The sequence below is a fragment of the Caretta caretta genome, chromosome 23, assembly GCF_965140235.1.
Source record: "Caretta caretta isolate rCarCar2 chromosome 23, rCarCar1.hap1, whole genome shotgun sequence".
NCBI classification, from domain to species: domain Eukaryota; kingdom Metazoa; phylum Chordata; order Testudines; family Cheloniidae; genus Caretta; species Caretta caretta.
In genome coordinates this window covers 2,388,644-2,407,999 of record NC_134228.1, presented here as the reverse complement: position 1 = coordinate 2,407,999, position 19,356 = coordinate 2,388,644, and the positions used below count along the sequence as shown (strand labels likewise).

At 43.5% G+C, this 19,356-nt stretch overlaps 1 protein-coding gene across 3 annotated transcripts in view; it reads right to left on the bottom strand.

Annotated features, from left to right (window-relative positions):
* Window positions 1-812: 812 nt before the first annotated feature.
* ZNF541 (zinc finger protein 541) overlaps window positions 813-19,356 on the bottom strand; it is a 49,356-nt gene continuing 30,812 nt past the window's right edge. For 2 of the 3 annotated variants that reach the window (XM_048832781.2, XM_075122648.1), the window contains 3 exons: window positions 10,096-10,179; window positions 2,851-3,032; window positions 813-1,792 (listed from right to left, as the gene is read on the bottom strand). In XM_048832781.2, coding sequence (XP_048688738.2) covers window positions 1,690-1,792; window positions 2,851-3,032; window positions 10,096-10,179 — 369 coding nt within the window. In that variant the 3' untranslated portion in view covers window positions 813-1,689. The remainder of the gene's footprint in view (window positions 1,793-2,850; window positions 3,033-10,095; window positions 10,180-19,356) is intronic. The other variant, XM_075122649.1, reaches the window with a different exon arrangement.

Sequence of the window (19,356 nt, the reverse complement as noted above, 5' to 3'; positions counted from 1 at the left end):
TCCATAACTTGCAGTTTCCAATTAACTAATATGTTCAATTTACCCATGGGAATGTAAGACCTGCAAATTTGTTATTCCCACAGAGGCTATTGGCTGCATGAAGGCCTTTTGTTTTAATTTAGCATTCGCTCTGCCTGAGAGAAGCCAGGCTTTTTATTCAACTCCAAACCATGTTAGTTCGTCCTTTACCCAACCTCAGCTCACCAAGCCTGTTACAAGTCTGTAAGGCACTTTAAGATCCGAGCAGCTATAGTAATGATAATCACTTCCCTGTATATTTCACCTACCAAATGACTGTATGAAGCTGGCACAGCATATATTTAGATACACAGATTCACAGACTCCAAGTCCAGAAGGGACCATCGTGATCATCTGGTCTGACCTCCTGCATAACACGGGCCATAGAACTTCCCCAAAATAATTCCCAGAGCAGATCTTTTAGAAAAACATCCAATCTTGATTTAAAATCGTCAGTGATGGAGAATCCACTGTGACCCTTGGTAACCAGTTCCACTGGTTAATTACTCTGACTGTTAAAAATGTACACCTTATTTCCAGTCTGAGTTGTCTAGCTTTAACTCGCAGCCTCTGGATCGTGTTATGCCTTTCTCTGCTAGATTGAAGAGCCCATTATTAATTATTTATTCCCCACCTAGGTACTCATAGATTTTAATCAAGTCATCCCTTAACATTCTCTTTGTTAAGTTAAATAAGACTGATTCTTTTAAGTCTCATGTCCGTGCAGCATGCCCTGTTCTGCTTCACCAACATGGTATAACTAGTTTTGAAATAACCATTAAAAGCGGTATAACAACTTTTACAACTCGAGCTCAAGAACCCAATTTAATAAGCTATGCAGAGAGCACATACAAAATAACAATGCACAGATCATCCCAGGGCTACATATTCAATCTGAAATGCAGGGCATGACCATCACATTTCAGCAAAAAAGATATAAATACAACAGCAATTTCTCATTGATTTTCCTATTTTGACCTTTCTAACAACAGCAACTGAACCCATAAACTGATGGTAAGAAACAAGGGCTATCCACATCCAACGTTTATTTTTAAATGGAAGCAAGAGGGCTTTTTTTTAATTAAACGGAAGCAGAAGTACAGAGCCTCTCCTATTTATACAACAGCTATTTTACAGTCATTAACAACTACATATTTTTTTCAACCATGCATAATTGTAATTTAATGCCAGGCATGCATACTTAATTGAACACACACGTCCTTGCTGTGTTAATGTAAGTAAAGAGCATTTAATGCCTGAATGTTTCTTTATACTTCAACTTGATGCCAACAATGTTATATTGGTGCTAAATGCTAAAAACATCCAAATAGGCTTTGGCATCCTACCATATACAAACAGTTACAACTCTCCTTTCAATACCTTCAAGTGGAGGTTTCTTTCCAGCCTCATCAGGTGCTTCTGCACGAGGAAAAACAGTGAGTGTTTTTCTGCAGTGCCAACAATGGTGTAAGCTGAAGTGCAGGCTGGGCACACAGTCATGTCAGCTAATCCTGCACAGAGCTGATCAGCAACTGATCAGATGCTAAAAAACATTTACATATTTTCCAAGCTTAGACAAGACTACCACCACTGATAACCCTGCGCGGTTTCCCAGTTACCATTGGAGAAGGTCAACATCTGAGTTTGTTTCTTTCATCTTTGGCTCATTTTTTAATGTTTTATGGGCCACTTAATATTTATCAGCGGCTCCATCTGCTCCTGCACACGGTGGCATTTCATATGAGCATTCCGACTTTTTATCTTGTCAAACACCCTACAAGTTGACAGAAAACAAGGGCCAGTTGTTAGTTTTCTTAACGAGGCTAAATAAAATGGGACTCGCACACAAAAGCTTTCCCCAGGTAATGAGCAGAACAGACTCCCTTAATTTTTAGGTGTGCAGTGCACATGGAAGTGAGGAACCAGCATATGGTGAGGTAAAGGTTAGTACTTTGGAAGCTTCCCTAGGCAGCTCTGCAATTGCACCTCAATCCTGACCTAAAGCACTGCTTGGTGTTCTCCTCCCACAACCAGTTCTGCCAGTACACCCCAGTTCCTAGCTGTAATACTTCCTCTTCCTTTTCAGTCAAGTTCCCACATCTCCTGAACAGGATCTACAAGTAATGTTCCATTGCGGTAAAAGATGCATTTGTTTTGTAGTGAAAACAGATAGGGAATTAGACCTACAAGGAAAGGGAGATGATCACGGATGGGTTGGCAACAGCCAAAGAACCTATTTCCTTTTAGTCATATGATTCTCCCACAATATTAATGGCAGCCATGGAGCTAAATGCCCTACATTCTCTTTAAAAGTGTAGGGGTTAGCCTAGAGATGAAATGGGATATGAATCTACAGCTTCAGGGTTCATTAATTTAAAGGGACAAATGCAACTTTTGTAAAAAAAAAAAATCACATTTTTATCTCAAATCATTTTGCCTTTTACTGTTAGAAATAACACCTAACATCACAACATGAAAGAGATTAGAAAAACAAAACATTTTCCTCTTATTTTTTCTCATTTTTTTTGCTTTGTGCACAGTCAGGTTTGTTTTTTCATCTTTGCCAATTTCCCATTTGTGTGGGTCTTTCATGCTGAAATGGGGAAAGAAAAAACTATTTTAAAAAAGTTATATGTGGTCGTAAAATCACACAAATTGGCTAGGGGGCTCAGGGAGAAATGCATAATGCATTTAACTCATTTTAAAAAAGACATTAGATTTTGAAGTAAATGGTGCTCCTTTAATTAAGAAGGCTTTGTTTATAAATACACTCTGAATTAAGCAGACATGTAGAAATCACTGAACAATGCAAGATTAATAATAAAGCCATACCTTTCACACTCTTTACATGGAAATGCACCCTGATAGTCTGTGCTCCCAGGCTGGTCTGGAGTTCCCCTCTGGCTGCAGGCTGGACTGTATGTCTTGTGTGATGCTTTTTTGTAATTCTTTGACTTTATCTTCAAGTCTTGTCTAGGCAAATAACCATGCATTTTCTTTGGGCTGCATGCAATCTGCAAATTATGGAATATTTGTTAAAATAGCATTCTTTCCCTCTCTTTCCCCCTCAGAAAGGTTTGTATTGTTGTGGTTGGATAGTTAAAAGGAATTGAAGTCAAAGAAAATTAATTCTAAACTTTTTAAAAGCCGCATGTATATGCTTATACACCTGTACACACACATACACACTATGACACAGTGCAACCTCTTTCAGATCCTGATTCAGGAAAGCACTTAAGACCCACTGAAGTCAACAGGAAAATGTATCCATTCTTACCTGAAAATTTCCTTTCATTAAATAATCTGTTCATTCTAACGGATCCATTAGAATGGGTGCTTCAACCTGCTTGCAGGTTGGGGGGGAGGCAGGGGGCAGAACCAGACCTGTCAGTCCCTGGCAGCTGGGAAAAGCCCCACATCCAGTTGAGATAGCTTTCACAGCCAGGATAACGCAAATCTACTTTCTTAAATTACAGACTGTGTTAAATATACTTGGAGGAAAAAGCACAACAATTTCTCCTACTGCAAAGGATAGTAAATTTCACCTATTGACAACAAACCCAAATCACTGGACATCCATTTCCATCTCTATTCCGGACCATCTGTTGTCTCTGTGACTGGATCTGCAGACCTTATCATTCGAAAAAAGGAAATTTTCAGGTAACCATGGATAAATTTTCTGATTCTTCTTCATGCTAAGGTCCATAGATCTGTTACAATGGATTTTCATAACAGTGTGCCTCCAAGACAGGAAGCAAGATCATTCTTGAAATGTGGACATCTACTACAAAGTACATTATATATAAATATCTTCTCCATCATCCCCTGGCACTGAGGTGTGGAGAAGACAAAAGAAAGAAAATGGCACTGAGTAAGACTGGATGACCAATATTGTTAAGAAAAAGTTAGCACATGTGACTCCATTTTGGTTTGGGGCTCACCACAAGCACATCATGCACCAGGAGGAGTGTTCCTTAGATACTGCATTCCTGTGAAAATCCTCCTCCAACTCTCCAGCCTGCCTTGACTCCCGGTATCTGTTCTTTGTCAGTCCCTAAACTCCCTACTCCCTATCTCCTGGCCTTTGATGTAAGGCCTCCCATCCTGATAATAAAAGTTACTGATGCATGGCTTTAGGACCATGATGTGTAATTAACATACTAGTTTAGCACGAGGAATGCACCAAGCAGGGATAGGTGGTAGATAAGAAAAGGGTTCGTTTATTGGCTAAGGTTTCCGATGCACGAGGGCAACATGCTTTGCTAAAAAGTATATAACCTTTGTATAAGCTGTATTCGGGGTCCCCTCCTGGCTAGCAGGGGGGCACCACACTCAAGCATAATAAACTTGGTGTTTTTTGGGAACTCGGCAGTTGTGGACTCTGTTTATGTGCCTCAGCCTAGATTCGAAGTGTGCGTGACCTATCAGGTGTAATTCGTAGCATTTGTGTGCACGTCCTACCAGGTGTAATTCGTAGCATTTGTGTGCGTGTCCTACCAGGTGTAATTCGCAGCAGTTGTGTGCATGTCCTATCAGGTATAATTCGTAACAATATGAAGAACTTGATGAATTAATGGCTGTCCAGTAGATCTCAAAACAGGAGATATGATTACTCTGTCCTGAGACTGTCAGCGTCCCTAAGGATTTGACTCTTAATGCTTGACTGAAAGTGGCATATTTCTTGAATTTACTTAGAGAATGAACGTTCTAACAGTTCTGAGAACTACTGTTCCGAATAAAAGGTACGATACTAGGTCTGGTTAGAGTAAGCTTCCAACTTCAAATGAAAAGTTCAGTCTCATTGGAGAAAGTGGCCATCATGAGGCTTACATGAATGGATAGGAAGAATAATGACACCTGCAAAAGGGTGTTTCCATCAAGGTAGTGCTATAAGGAACAAAACAAGGTTCAAAGGTTGAGTGATATCACCCTGCAGCATTGGAATAAAGTGGATGCCCTAAGGAAGCATTTAATGTTGGTATTTGTACATAACTTCCTTTTCTTCAATGTGCTGAGAACATTATACTACAGAGATTTGACCTTTTGCTTGGGCACTCTTGTGCATCTACAAGAAAACCCTCCTGGGGCAGGGCTACCCAAGGCTGTTTCACTGGTTTAACATGGTAGTTAAACTGTGGACTTTCCAACAGTCAGTAGACTAAGTTCAATTTGTTGACTTCTCTTTTGGAGTCCATGAGCACAATAATCACTTCATCCAGCTATTCATTTTAAACCATGCCTAGCGGGATCAACCCACGCCTACGGCCAGGTCATTTCCGTATTGATTTGTCCTATGGCACTCCGCGAAGGTGACAAGAGGAAACTGCAGATTTCATTATTAATTTATTTCCCCTTGAGAATCTGTCCCCAGAATCCTGCTTCAGAGGCGGAAGCTAAATTGGGCTCAGAGATTGCTTTGAAAATATTTCCAGTGGCTAGCAATTTCTCTGTCCTCAAAGAGGCCAAGTCTATTTGTCTCTCCTTCCCCACATGGTTTCTCAGGAAGGCACTGGCCTGCAGCTCAAGGATAGACCCCACAGCAGCCTCTCTCTGTTGCATGGGATCCACACAGGCTAGACAGATCTGTGTTTCTCCTGCAGGCCTCAGCAGGAGATTGGATATGAGACTGGATCCTCTGGGGGCAGGAGGGAGGGAGCATTAAAGAGAAGGGCAGCGGGGGGGGGGGAGGTGTTGGGCCCAAAGGTCCCATATAGAACTCTCTGGTGTTAGTAGCTTCTGTGCTGTGTCTGGTGCCCTCCATCTTTGACCCATGGGGAAGCTTAGCTGCTGATTCGGGCTATACGATTTCAGAGGGGATCTTCACTTGGCACGCTGCCCTTTTAGCTTGGCTTCTATCGTAGAGATGGGGGAGGGAGGGCTGCCTGCCAGGGACCCAATTCTTTTCTAATCCTGCCTTCTTCCTTTCTCCTGCGGGGCGAGGGATTGAGGGAATCCTGCCTGGCCTGAGCTGTGAGTCAACTTGCTCTCTGCCCACAGAGCCGCACAAGCTCTCCAGAGAGATGCTCGATAAGTGGAGAAGCAAGAGACATGGACCCTTCCTCTGGCTTTTCTTGGCCTAATTCCCTCCCTGAAGCCTCCAGGGAACCAACGCCCCAGTAGGGGAAGTGGAGCTGAGACAGACAGTTTCTCCCCAAAATCCAATACAGCCCTGGGGCATGGCTGGGAATTACACAGACACATTATTAAGCCCTATTGTTGGTCTTAAAAATTTGAACTGAAGTTTGGAATTTCCCTCAGCAATGCTGCAGCAGGGAGGAGAGGGGAGCTACATGCCATTGGAGGAGGACAGAAAAAACTGGAGAGAACTTGAGGAGATGAGCCATTCCCCTGCTGCCAAGGAGTGGCAGGCTTGGTTCTGCCACCCAGCTGCAAGCAGGCTGAAGTGCTCATTGTAATGGATCTGTGGACCTCAGCAAAAATCTTTCTGCTCAGTCTTATTCCCCACTTGCTGCCATGAAACAGTTCAGCGGCGCCTGTGCTCTGTGTCATGTACGTGGCGGGTTTTTTTTGCAGAACACTGGCATGTCAAAGATGACACTGCCACATCAGCAATGACAAGTTTAATGCTGACAGCATTACTAACAAGGAGCTAGGGATTATTTTAGATGGTTAATTAGGAGCTAAGAGTTTTCTTAATTTTCTTGTTTTAATTAGCAATGGTGTCATAATGTCAAGAGCAAATAGTCATAGAATCATAGAATATCAGGGTTGGAAGGGACCTCGGGAGGTCATCTAGTCCAACCCCCTGCTCAACTGTTATTGTTACATAACTTCCCTGCAAGATTTCAGAGTAGCAGCCGTGTTAGTCTGTATTCGCAAAAAGAAAAGGAGGACTTGTAGCACCTTAGAGACTAACCAATTTATCTGAGCATAAGCTTTCGTGAGCTACAGCTCACTTCATCGGATGCATACTGTGGAAAGTACAGAAGATCTTTTTATACACACAAACCATGAAAAAATGGGTGTTTACCACTACAAAAGGTTTTCTTTCCCCCCACACCCCACTCTCCTGCTGGTAATAGCTTATCTAAAGTGATCACTCTCCTTACAATGTGTATGATAATCAAGGTGGGCCATTTCCAGCACAAATGCAGGGTTTAACAAGAACGTCTTGGGGGGGTAGGAAAAAACAAGGGGATACAGTTCTGTGGTGACCTAGAATCCTATTTTCGACGTCTCCGACTCAAGGAATATTTCCAACACACCTCTGAACAACATACTAATCCACAGAGACCTCCCTACCAACACTACAAAAAGAAGGATTCTAGGTGGACTCCTCCTGAAGGTTGAGACAGCAGACTGGACTTCTACATAGAGTGCTTCCGCCAATGTGCACAGGCTGAAATTGTGGAAAAGCAGCATCACTTGCCCCACAACCTCAGCCGTGCAGAACACAATGCCATCCACAGCCTCAGAAACAACTATGACATCATAATCAAAAAGGCTGACAAAGGAGGTGCTGTTGTCATCATGAATAGGTCGGAATATGAACAAGAGGCTGCTCTGCAGCTCTCCAACACCACTTTCTACAAGCCATTACCCTCTGATCCCACTGAGAGTTACCAAAAGAAACTATAGCATTTGCTCAAGAAACTCCCTGAAAAAGCACAAGAACAAATCCGCACAGACACACCCCTGGAACCCCGACCTGGGATATTCTATCTACTACCCAAGATCCATAAACCTGGAAATCCTGGGCGCCCCATCATCTCAGGCATTGGCACCCTGACAGCAGGATTGTCTGGCTATGTAGACCCCCTCCTCAGGCCCTACACTCCCAGCACTCCCAGCTACCTTCGAGACACCACTGACTTCCTGAGGAAACTACAATCCATCAGTGATCTTCCCGATAACACCACCCTAGCCACTATGGATGTAGAAGCCCTCTACACCAACATTCCACACAAAGATGGACTACAAGCCGTCAAGAACACTATCCCCGATAATGTCACGGCTAACCTGGTGGCTGAACTTTGTGACTTTGCCCTTACCCATGTACTCCTTTTCTTTTTGCGAATACAGACTAACACGGCTGTTACTCTGAAACCTATTTTACATTTGGGGACAATGTATACCTTCAAATCAGCAGCACTGTTATGGGTACCCGCATGGCCCCACAGTATGCCAACATTTTTATGGCTGACTTAGAACAACGCTTCCTAAGCTCTCGTCCCCTAACGCCCCTACTCTACTTGCGCTACACTGATGACATCTTCATCATCTGGACCCATGGAAAAGAAGCCCTTGAGGAATTCCACCATGATTTCAACAATTTCCACCCCACCATCAACCTCAGCCTGGACCAGTCCACACAAGAGATCCACTTCCTGGACACTACAGTGCTAATAAACGATGGTCACATAAACACCACCCTATACCGGAAACCTACTGACTGCTATTCCTACCTACATGCCTCCAGCTTTCACCCTGACCACACCACACAATCCATTGTCTACAGCCAAGCTCTGCAATACAACCGCATTTGCTCCAACCCCTCAGACAGAGACAAACACCTACAAGATCTCTATCAAGCATTCTTACAATTACAATACCCACCTGCAGAAGTGAAGAAACAGATTGATAGAGCCAGAAGAGTTCCCAGAAGTCACCTACTACAGGACAGGCCTAACAAAGAAAATAACAGAACGCCACTAGCCGTCACCTTCAGCCCCCAACTAAAACCCCTCCAATGCATTATTAAGGATCTACAACCTACCCTGAAGGATGACTCAACACTCTCACAAATCTTGGGAGACAGGCCAGTCCTTGCCTACAGACAGCCCCCCAACCTGAAGCAAATACTCACCAGCAACCACATACCACACAACAGAACCACTAACCCAGGAACCTATCCTTGCAACAAAGCCCGTTGCCAACTGTGCCCACATATCTATTCAGGGGACACCATCACAGGGCCTAATAACATCAGCCACACTATCAGAGGCTCGTTCACCTGCACATCCACCAATGTGATATATGCCATCATGTGCCAGCAATGCCCCTCTGCCATGTACATTGGTCAAACTGGACAGTCTCTACCTAAAAGAATAAATGGACACAAATCAGATGTCAAGAATTATAACATTCATAAACCAGTCAGAGAACACTTCAATCTCTCTGGTCACGCAATTACAGACATGAAAGTTGCGATATTACAACAGAAAAACTTCAAAACCAGACTCCAGCGAGAGACTGTTGAATTGGAATTCACTTGCAAATTGGATACAATTAACTTAGGCTTGAATAGAGACTGGGAGTGGCTAAGTCATTATGAAAGGTAACCTATTTCCCCTTGTTTTTTCCTACCTCCCGCCCCCTCCTCAGACGTTCTTGTTAAACCCTGAATTTGTGCTGGAAATGGCCCAACTTGATTATCATACACATTGTAAGGAGAGTGATCATTTTAGATAAGCTATTACGAACAGGAGAGTGGGTTTGTGAGGGGGGGTGGGGAGAAAACCTGGATTTGTGCTGGAAATGGCCCAACTTGATTATCATACACATTGTAAGGAGAGTGATCACTTTAGACAAGCTATTACCAGCAGGAGAGTGGGGTGTGGGGGGAAAGAAAACCTTTTGTAGTGGTAAACACCCATTTTTTCATGGTTTGTGTGTACAAAAAGATCTTCTGTACTTTCCACAATATGTATCCGATGAAGTGAGCTGTAGCTCACGAAAGCTTATGCTCAAATAAATTGGCTAGTCTCTAAGGTGCCACAAGTACTCCTTTTCTTTTTCCCTGCGAGAGTAATGGGAAATGTTAGGCATAGTATAACATGCTAACTATTGAACAGGGTTTGTTTGAGATTTTTTGCAATATTATTCTGTAGGTCTCTGCAAGTTAAAGGGTAGCAACAGAATATTAAATAGGAAGGTGTTTCCTGGAGGGAGCTTGCTACACACATGAACTCCACATCTCCTAAGGCAATGGAAGATCTTTAAATTAAAGAGCTGAATCTCAGACAGATTCCCCAAGCAGTCTTTTTCTACCTTTTCTGCTGTCTCTTCTACCTCATCCTTCTCCTGAATCCTTGAACCCTTTTTTCTATCACTTACTTTTGGTCGACTGAAGTCAAATTTTATTATTTTTTTCCAGATATAGTAATATTCAACACACTGGGACACATTCTTAGTCTGAATCTATTAGGAAAAAACAGAAGTAATATAGTTATTTCTGCAAAACACAATACAAAAACTGCGTCTGTGTGGGATTTTTTTCATTCCCACCATAATGCGTGTTCAGAAATCACAATGCTAAGGGCCATGTAAGTACCTAGAAATATGTATTTGTGATATAGGCTCATCCCAAGACTGGGAGCCAATCTGAGAGGTTTAATTAATGTATGTTTGTAAAGTGCTTTGAGAGCCTTTCATACAATACCACACTGCTACAGCTGCGATAAGCAGTGGTGCTTGAGCGGGATTCCTCTCATTATAAAAAAGAGGAGGCTGCTGACAAGGCATTCCCCTGGAAGGGCTCTGGGAGCAGTTTCCCACCTGGGTTGATATAGCCCAAATCTGGTGACTTCCCTGGCAGGCTGAAAAAGGTGTTTGATAGGGGTTTTTGAGAAGGCTCAGAGTAAGCTTCCCAGAATTATGAATAGATGGAATGGATATTTGGTAAGTGGCTGGCTAAGTTCCTGTTTGAATGATTATTTTAATGCTGCTGGAATTTTCTTGTACTGCTACTTACGCATTACAGCAACTAGTACCTTGTATAGGCATAATTTTATTAGAAAGAAAAGAAAGAAAGAAAGAAAGAAAGAAAGAAAGAAAGAAAGAAAGAGTTTGAATTCTAATGCACAGAGGATTTGAAATATAAGAGACACTGTAAATTGGTTAAGCACAACATTTGATTGTCCCTGATAAGGAATGCTTTTTAAAAATACAATAGTTAAACTCTTTATAGAAATCATACAAATCACAGAAATGTAGGATGGGAAGGGACCTCACTAGGTCGTCTAGTCCAGTCCAATGCACTGAGGCAGGAGTAAGTATTATCTGCATCATCCCTGACTGATTTTTGTCTAACCTGTTCTTAAAAACGTCAAATGACAGAGATTCCACAACCTCTCCAGGTAATTTGTTCCAGTGCTTAACTACCCTAACAGTAGGAATTTTTTCCTAATGGCTAACCTAAATCTCCTTTGCTGCAATTTAAGCCCATTATATCTTAGCATGTCCTCAGTGGATAAGGAGAACAATTGATCATCCGCCTCTTTACTACTTTAAGATAGTTATCATGTCCCCGCACAGTCTTCTCTTCTGCAGACTAAACAAACCCAGTTTTTTCAATCTTTCCTTGTAGGTCATGTTTTCTAAACCTTTAATCATTTTTGTTGCTCTCCTTTGGACTTTCTCTACTTTGTCCACATCATTCCTGAAATGTGCTGCCCAGAACTGGACAGAGTACTCCAGTTGAGGCCTTATCAGTGTGGAGTGGAGCGGAAGAATTACTTCTCAAGTCTTGTTTACAACACTCCTGCTAATATATTCCAGAATGCAGTTTGCTTTTTTTGCAACAGTATTACATTGTTGACTCTATTTAGTTTGTGATCCACTATAACCCGCAGATACTTTTCTGCAGTACTCCTTCCTAGGCAGACATTTCCTGTTTTGTATCTGTGCAATTGATTAATCCTTCCTAACTGCAGTACTTTGCATTTCTCTTTAATGAATTTCATCCTATTTATTTCAGACCATTTCTCCAGTTTGTCAAGATCATTTTGAATTCTAATCCTGTCCTCCAAAGGGCTTGCAACCCCTCCCGGCTTGGAATCATCCGCAAATTTTGTAAGTGTACTCCCTATGCCATTATCCAAATCATTTATGAAAATACTGAACAGAACCAGACCCAGGACAGATCCCTGTGCATCAAGTAACATGCAGTATGCAAGTCACAGTAACAGCATGCACATGGGAGAAGGGTGCCCTCTTTCAAAGCAAATCACTGCAAACACCACAGTGGTTTGCTGCAAACTGAGGTTGTGGCATTCTTGGAAGGTATCCCATGTTCCTTTGTTTTGCTGTTGAGCAGTGTGCATTCTGGGATTTTTCTCACTGTGCATTGTGGGATGCATAGTGGAAACCAGGTGAGTTGAAATTTTTACAAAATCCCATGATTCATCTGTCTCCGCCCTGTGCTTCCTTTGTGTGTGGACTAGCATCAGTTCTGAATTACTGTTAGCCAGAATGGACCCATCAATGCTCCGTGCTGCTATTCTGGCAACCTCGAATAGGCAGAGGCTGCTTGTGTGCTCAGCACACAAAAATGGATGAACTGGCTTTGGACTTTGCTTGCCTCAACACTGAGCTGATGATGTGGCAGCTGCAGCAGCTTCTCGAGCAGCAGGAGGGTCTTCAGTGGTGGTGGAACTGGGACATGGATGAGAAAGAAAAGGAAGACACCTGGCAAGTGACAGAACAGGACTGGTTCTTGGTGCAGTTTCACAGCATCTAGCGCCATTTCTGGGCTCAGGAGACAAGCACAGATTGGTGGGAAAGGATTGTTCTGCACACCTGGGATGACCAGCAGTGACAAGAGAATTTCAGGTTGGGGAAGACAGCCTTTTTGGAGATATGTGCTGAACTAACGATAGAGCTGCAGCGGCAGTGTACCAACATGTGATGCCCCATACTTGCAAACAAGCAGGTCGCCAAGGCCATCTGGCAGCTGGCCACCCTGAATGCTACTGGTATGAAGCTAATCAATTCAGTGTGGAGAGATCCACCATCGGGCTCATTATCATGGAGGTGTGTGATGCCATGGAAGAAGTACTACTGCAATGGGTTACAAAACTTGGTAATGCTCAGGAGGTTATCAATGGCTTTGTACATATGGGATTCCCAAACTGTAGTGGGGCAATTGATGGGACCTGTGTGCCTATTGTTTGCTGCTCACACCAGGGCCTGGTGCTGACTAACAGAAAGGGGTATTTCTCCATGACACTCCAAGGGTTTGTTAACCACTGTGGCAGATTTACAAACATAAATGCCAGGTGGTTTGGAAGGGCCCACAATGCCAGGATCTTTCGGAACTCAGCTCTATTTAACTCAATGGAAAAAGGACTGTTTGCCCACGGAAACACTATGGACATTAATGGTGTGGATGTTACTCGATATCTTGGGAGATTCAACTAATCCTCTGTTTCTCTGGTTAATGAAGCCATTCACAGGCTGCTTGAACAGAAGGAAGGAACTATTTAACTACCACCACAGTAGTTGCAGAAAGACAGTGGAGTATGCAATCGGCCATCTGAAAGGGAGATGGAGCTGTTTGTTAAACAGGTTGGAAGCAACAGCAAAAAGCATCCTAAATATTACAGCAGCAAGCTGTATTTTGCACTATACTTGTGAGAGTAAGGGAGAAAGCTTTAGTGATGGGTGGGAGGTTTAGGTGCAAAGACTTACTCAGCACTTTGAGTAGCCAGTGAGGTATCCACTAGAAAACACAAATAGCCATGGCAATATTGTCTGGGATGCCCTTTGTTCTTCTTTTAAGTCTCAGGCCTGAAACTGTGCAGCTGTACACCCAGCTGTTAATGCACGGGGGGGCAGGAAAGTGTTGGGAGTTTTTTGTGTGTGCAGTGTTGTTTATGAGCGGTGGAAGCGCAACCGTGTGGCAATCCCTATTTAAACGGGTCTCTTTGCCTACATATGTAGTAAAAACCCAAGAATAAGTGCAAATAATGATTTTCTATGTGAAATGAGCTGTCAACTCCTTATGAATGAAGTTTTCAAGGTTTTTATTATTTCCATGTACCATCTACCATGTAATAAACAGAAAATACATCTTGAAGTGAAATGGTAATGAAAAATGTTTTTAATTATGAAACAATATATTAAAAACATTCTATTACCAAACTACAAAGTGCCCTTTTAAATAGCAGCGAAACAAAACAGCACAGGGCAAGACACAACACAAGCAGTGTAGGGGTTTAAAGTCAAAGGCAAGTATTTGCCCTGGCTCTGCCTCTTCTTCTTGTTCCTAGGTCTTCTGGTGTTGAGTGGCAAGGCTTGAAGTTACCAGGAATGATAGAGAGCTCAAAAGGGCTGGTGTTCCAGCTGGCACTGTTCTCAGTTCCCGAAGCTTGAGTCTGTGAAGAGAATGGCCTATTGGAGCCCTGCTGAGGGTTTACAGCAGGGAGGAGTTAATGTGGTTCCCAGCAGCCTGTATTGTCCAAGGGCTCCATAATATGCCTGTGTGTTGGTTTACAATACTGCACCGCCAGCTGCCCTAATAGTGACATGCGCTGCAGCAGGGCATTTTGGCTTTGTGTTGCCTCCAGGAGTTGCTTCTCCATCTCCCTGTCTTTTTCCATACTGGTTTTGTCCATGCCAATGAGATCCCTGGCAACTGCCATGCTGCCTTTGGCAACCACCATGCTGCCTTTGGCCACTGCAACGATCTCCCTGTCGAGCAGCTTGTCTGATTCTCTCTCCATCCTCAAATGCTGCCTCCACCTCTCCACTATTTTAAATGATGTGTGCGAATATTTCATCGTGAGTTTTCCGTTTTCTCTTCCACAGGTTAGCCAACTGCTCAGCTGTTGGTAAAAGCCCTTCTCCTTGAGGGTCTAGCCAGTGTATATGCCATGATTGTGGGAGTTCAAAAATTCACAAGCAATTACTGTTCATATTCTAGTGAGGCTGAGATAGCATTTTTCTTGTATGCATCTCTGGCTTTCCCTTTCTGAGATTCTTCCCAGTCTCAGGAGAACCTGGGCCATGGTAAGTGGTGTATGTAATGACAGGTTTCAGAGTAACAGCCGTGTTAGTCTGTATTCGCAAAAAGAAAAGGAGTACTTGTGGCACCTTAGAGACTAACCAATTTATTTGAGCATGAGCTTTCGTGAGCTACAGCTCACTTCATCAGATGCATACCGTGGAAACTGCAGCAGACTTTATAAATACACAGAGAATATGAAACAATACCTCCTCCCACCCCACTGTCCTGCTGGTAATAGCTTATCTAAAGTGATCATCAGGTGGGCCATTTCCAGCACAAATCCAGGTTTTCTCACCCTCCACCCCCCCACACAAATTCACTCTCCTGCTGGTGCTAGCCCATCCAAAGTGACAACTCTTTACATAATCAAGTCGGGCTATTTCCTGCATAAATCCAGGTTTTCTCACATCCCCCCACCCCCATACACACACAAACTCACTCTCCTGCTGGTAATAGCTCATCTAAACTGACCACTCTCCAAGTTTAATTCCAAGTTAAACCAGAACATCTGGGGGGGGGGGTAGGAAAAAACAAGAGGAAACAGGCTACCTTGCATAATGACTTAGCCACTCCCAGTCTCTATTTAAGCCTAAATTAATAGTATCCAATTTGCAAATGAATTCCAATTCAGCAGTTTCTCGCTGGAGTCTGGATTTGAAGTTTTTTTGTTTTAAGATAGCGACCTTCATGTCTGTGATTGCGTGACCAGAGAAATTGAAGTGTTCTCCGACTGGTTTATGAATGTTATAATTCTTGACATCTGATTTGTGTCCATTTATTCTTTTACGTAGAGACTGTCCAGTTTGACCAATGTACATGGCAGAGGGGCATTGCTGGCACATGATGGCATATATCACATTGGTGGATGTGCAGGTGAACGAGCCTCTGATAGTGTGGCTGATGTTATTAGGCCCTGTGATGGTGTCCCCTGAATAGATATGTGGGCACAGTTGGCAACGGGCTTTGTTGCAAGGATAGGTTCCTGGGTTAGTGGTTCTGTTGTGTGGTATGTGGTTGCTGGTGAGTATTTGCTTCAGGTTGCGGGGCTGTCTGTAGGCAAGGACTGGCCTGTCTCCCAAGATTTGTGAGAGTGTTGGGTCATCCTTCAGGGTAGGTTGTAGATCCTTAATAATGCATTGGAGGGGTTTTAGTTGGGGGCTGAAGGTGACCGCTAGTGGCGTTCTGTTATTTTCTTCGTTAGGCCTGTCCTGTAGTAGGTAACTTCTGGGAACTCTTCTGGCTCTATCAATCTGTTTCTTTACTTCTGCAGGTGGGTATTGTAGTTGTAAGAAAGCTTGACAGAGTTCTTGTAGGTGTTTGTCTCTGTCTGAGGGGTTGGAGCAAATGCGGTTGTATCGCAGAGCTTGGCTGTAGACGATGGATCGTGTGGTGTGGTCAGGGTGAAAGCTGGAGGCATGTAGGTAGGAATAGCGGTCAGTAGGTTTCCGGTATAGGGTGGTGTTTATGTGGCCATTGTTTATTAGCACTGTAGTGTCCAGGAAGTGGATCTCTTGTGTGGAATGGACCAGGCTGAGGTTGGTGGTGGGATGGAAATTGTTGAAATCATGGTGGAATTCCTCAAGGGCTTCTTTTCCATGGGTCCAGATGATGAAGATGTCATCAATATAGCGCAAGTAGAGTAGGGGCTTTAGGGGACGAGAGCTGAGGAAGCGTTGTTCTAAATCAGCCATAAAAATGTTGGCATACTGTGGGGCCATGCGGGTACCCATAGCAGTGCCGCTGATCTGAAGGTATACATTGTCCCCAAATGTGAAATAGTTATGGGTAAGGACAAAGTCACAAAGTTCAGCCACCAGGTTAGCCGTGACATTATCGGGGATAGTGTTCTTGACGGCTTGTAGTCCATCTTTGTGTGGAATGTTGGTGTAGAGGGCTTCTACATCCATAGTAGCCAGGATGGTGTTATCAGGAAGATCACCGATGGATTGAAGTTTCCTCAGGAAGTCAGTGGTGTCTCGAAGGTAGCTGGGAGTGCTGGTAGCGTAGGGCCTGAGGAGGGAGTCTACATAGCCAGACAATCCTGCTGTCAGGGTGCCAATGCCTGAGATGATGGGGCGCCCAGGATTTCCAGGTTTATGGATCTTGGTTTGACTGTGCCTTGGAGGCTGGCCAGGAGGAGAGAGGGAGCTGAGGTTAGGAATGATGTTCCCAGTCTGGCTTTGGAGTTCTGCTGTGCCTTGGTGTCGCTTATTTGGTGTTATAAGGGAGAGTGGGTCGAATCTGGGAGTGAACTGGATAGTAATATCCTCTACCTCCACTTTAGGCTGTCCCACCTCTGGATGACCCGAGGCAGGTGACTAGGAGGTAGAGAATGGACTTACTCAAAAAGATAAAGGGCACACCAGTGAGATGCACAGTCAAGTTATTCACCAAGATGGTCCCCACCCAGAAGTGCTGCAGGAGCAAAAGGGAATCGCAAACTATACCAGGAATAACCATGCAGCTTTTTCTCATAATCTACAAACAACAACTGAGCAATTTCTCAGTCTTACATTTTGCTTTATCTCCCCTGTATGGGGAGACATGGTGAAAGTGCAGAGAAAACTTGATAGGGTTCTACAATGATTGCCTGAAGCATTTGCTTTTACCAGTCTAGCTCTATGTAAGCCTGTGAAAAGCTGTTAAGAGTTTTGCTATCCTCATAGCAAAGCTTTTTTACTGTAAGAATGTGTGTTACAAGGCATTTATACCTCAGCAGGGAATTGTACTCTTTGTAGCTTTATGGGCATGCAATGTGCATCTCTACCTCATACAAAGTGAGAATGCTAACCAAACTGCTTTTCCTGTAATCACTGTCTCAATAAACTTTTGCAATTTGGACAAAAGAATGGTTTTTATTATTTGAATCTGCCGTGAGGTGGGTGGCGTGGAGGCTGAAGCTGCACCATGCTGTCAACCACCATTTTGAGCTGGAGATTGGGATTGGGGGGGGCTTGCTGGTATGGACAACTGAGGGATGGGCACGTGCCTTCCACGGCATGGGCCTGAAAATAGTTGGTAGTTGGGGTTTCAGCATGAGATAAGAGATCAACTGCCCAGCCGGAGTCACCGCCATTTTGGTAAGGCATATGGGGGAGGGGAGAACAGATAGCATGGGCCAATGGAGGGAGGCAAGGATCTGGGACTCACATCCACCTACAATGGCTGCAGCCATGAGGCACCCAGAACAGAAGCTGGCACAGCAGTGTAGCTTAACAATAATACATTAAAACTTCTATATTAAATTATTAATAATTTTAAAAAACCATACATGCAAGGTTCCCTCCATAGGATCAGCCTCCTCAGTCCTGGTCTGGGTTGCTGTCTGGGAAGTATGCTTGGTTGCAGCAAGGCATGATTCGGGCTTGCTTTCATTCTGGCTGGCATCAGGGTGTGAATCTTGAAGGGACCCTGGCTTTCCAGGGAGATCTCTTCACTGGCCTTCTCATGCTCATCTTCTGATGACTCCTGTTGATCTTGCCAGTTATCCTCGGAGAGGGGTGGGAGGGAGAAAGCAGGCAGCAGGATCCACAGACTGCATGGGTTGGGTGGTCATGTAGTTATGTAAAATCCTGTCCAGCTCCTCAAAAATTGGACAAGTTACATGTCCCCTGCCAGACTTTTTCCTTTATTGGACCAACTTTTGTTGGTGAGAGAGACAAGCTTTTGAGCTGACACAAAGCTCTTCTAAGCTTGTCTCTCTCACCAACAGAAGTTGTTCAATAAAACATATTACCTCACTCACCTTATCTTTCTAATATCCTGGGATTAACATGGCTACAACACTGCATACAACAGATATCTTCCTGTCAACTCTCATTTTAGCATAGGTCCTCCTGACCAGTTTGCTCTTTATCTGGTACTTTTTGACATCATGGTCATGGCCCCTCGAGGACATCTGCCTAACAATGTCAACAAAATCTTTATTCTGGTGGCTGGCCATATGAGCTTCCTGCATTGATGCTTCTCCTCAGAGGGCGAAGAAGTGGGGTCTCAGTTCAGCTTGAAGCAACTGCTCGAGTCATGTTGTAAAGGTTCTGGAGCAGCTACTGTGATATACTCAAATCCAGGCGCAAAAGGACAAAATCTGGCACCTTTCCAGTTTATAAACGGGAGGGAACATCTGATCAAACTGACCCCAGAGCTCGGGAGAGCACACAGGTAAACAGATAGGTCAATAATGGCCGCTTGTGTGGGATATATGTTGGAAGACTCCTAAAGCAGTCAATATATCAGAGGAATTCGAATTGCAGCGAAGTTATTTCACTTTGAAAAAGGACTTCAGAGTTCATGATAAACGTGTCAGTGTGATACGTTGTGTGTACACAAGGATTTTCAAACCAGATTAATTTGACTTAATCCAGTTTAAATTACCTGTCTAGACAATCCCTTAGCCTACTATCTTTGAACTCCCTCAGACAAACAAATTCCATCTATAACTCTTTTTTTCCCATTTGCTTCTGATTCTTTTTGAGAAACATCAAAAACACTTCAAAAACATTTTAGCCTTGAGAAAGAGTCTACAAATAACTCCTCTAATTAAATCTCGAAGGAGCTTTAGCAATCTGAAAAAACCCTCTGCCTAGAGG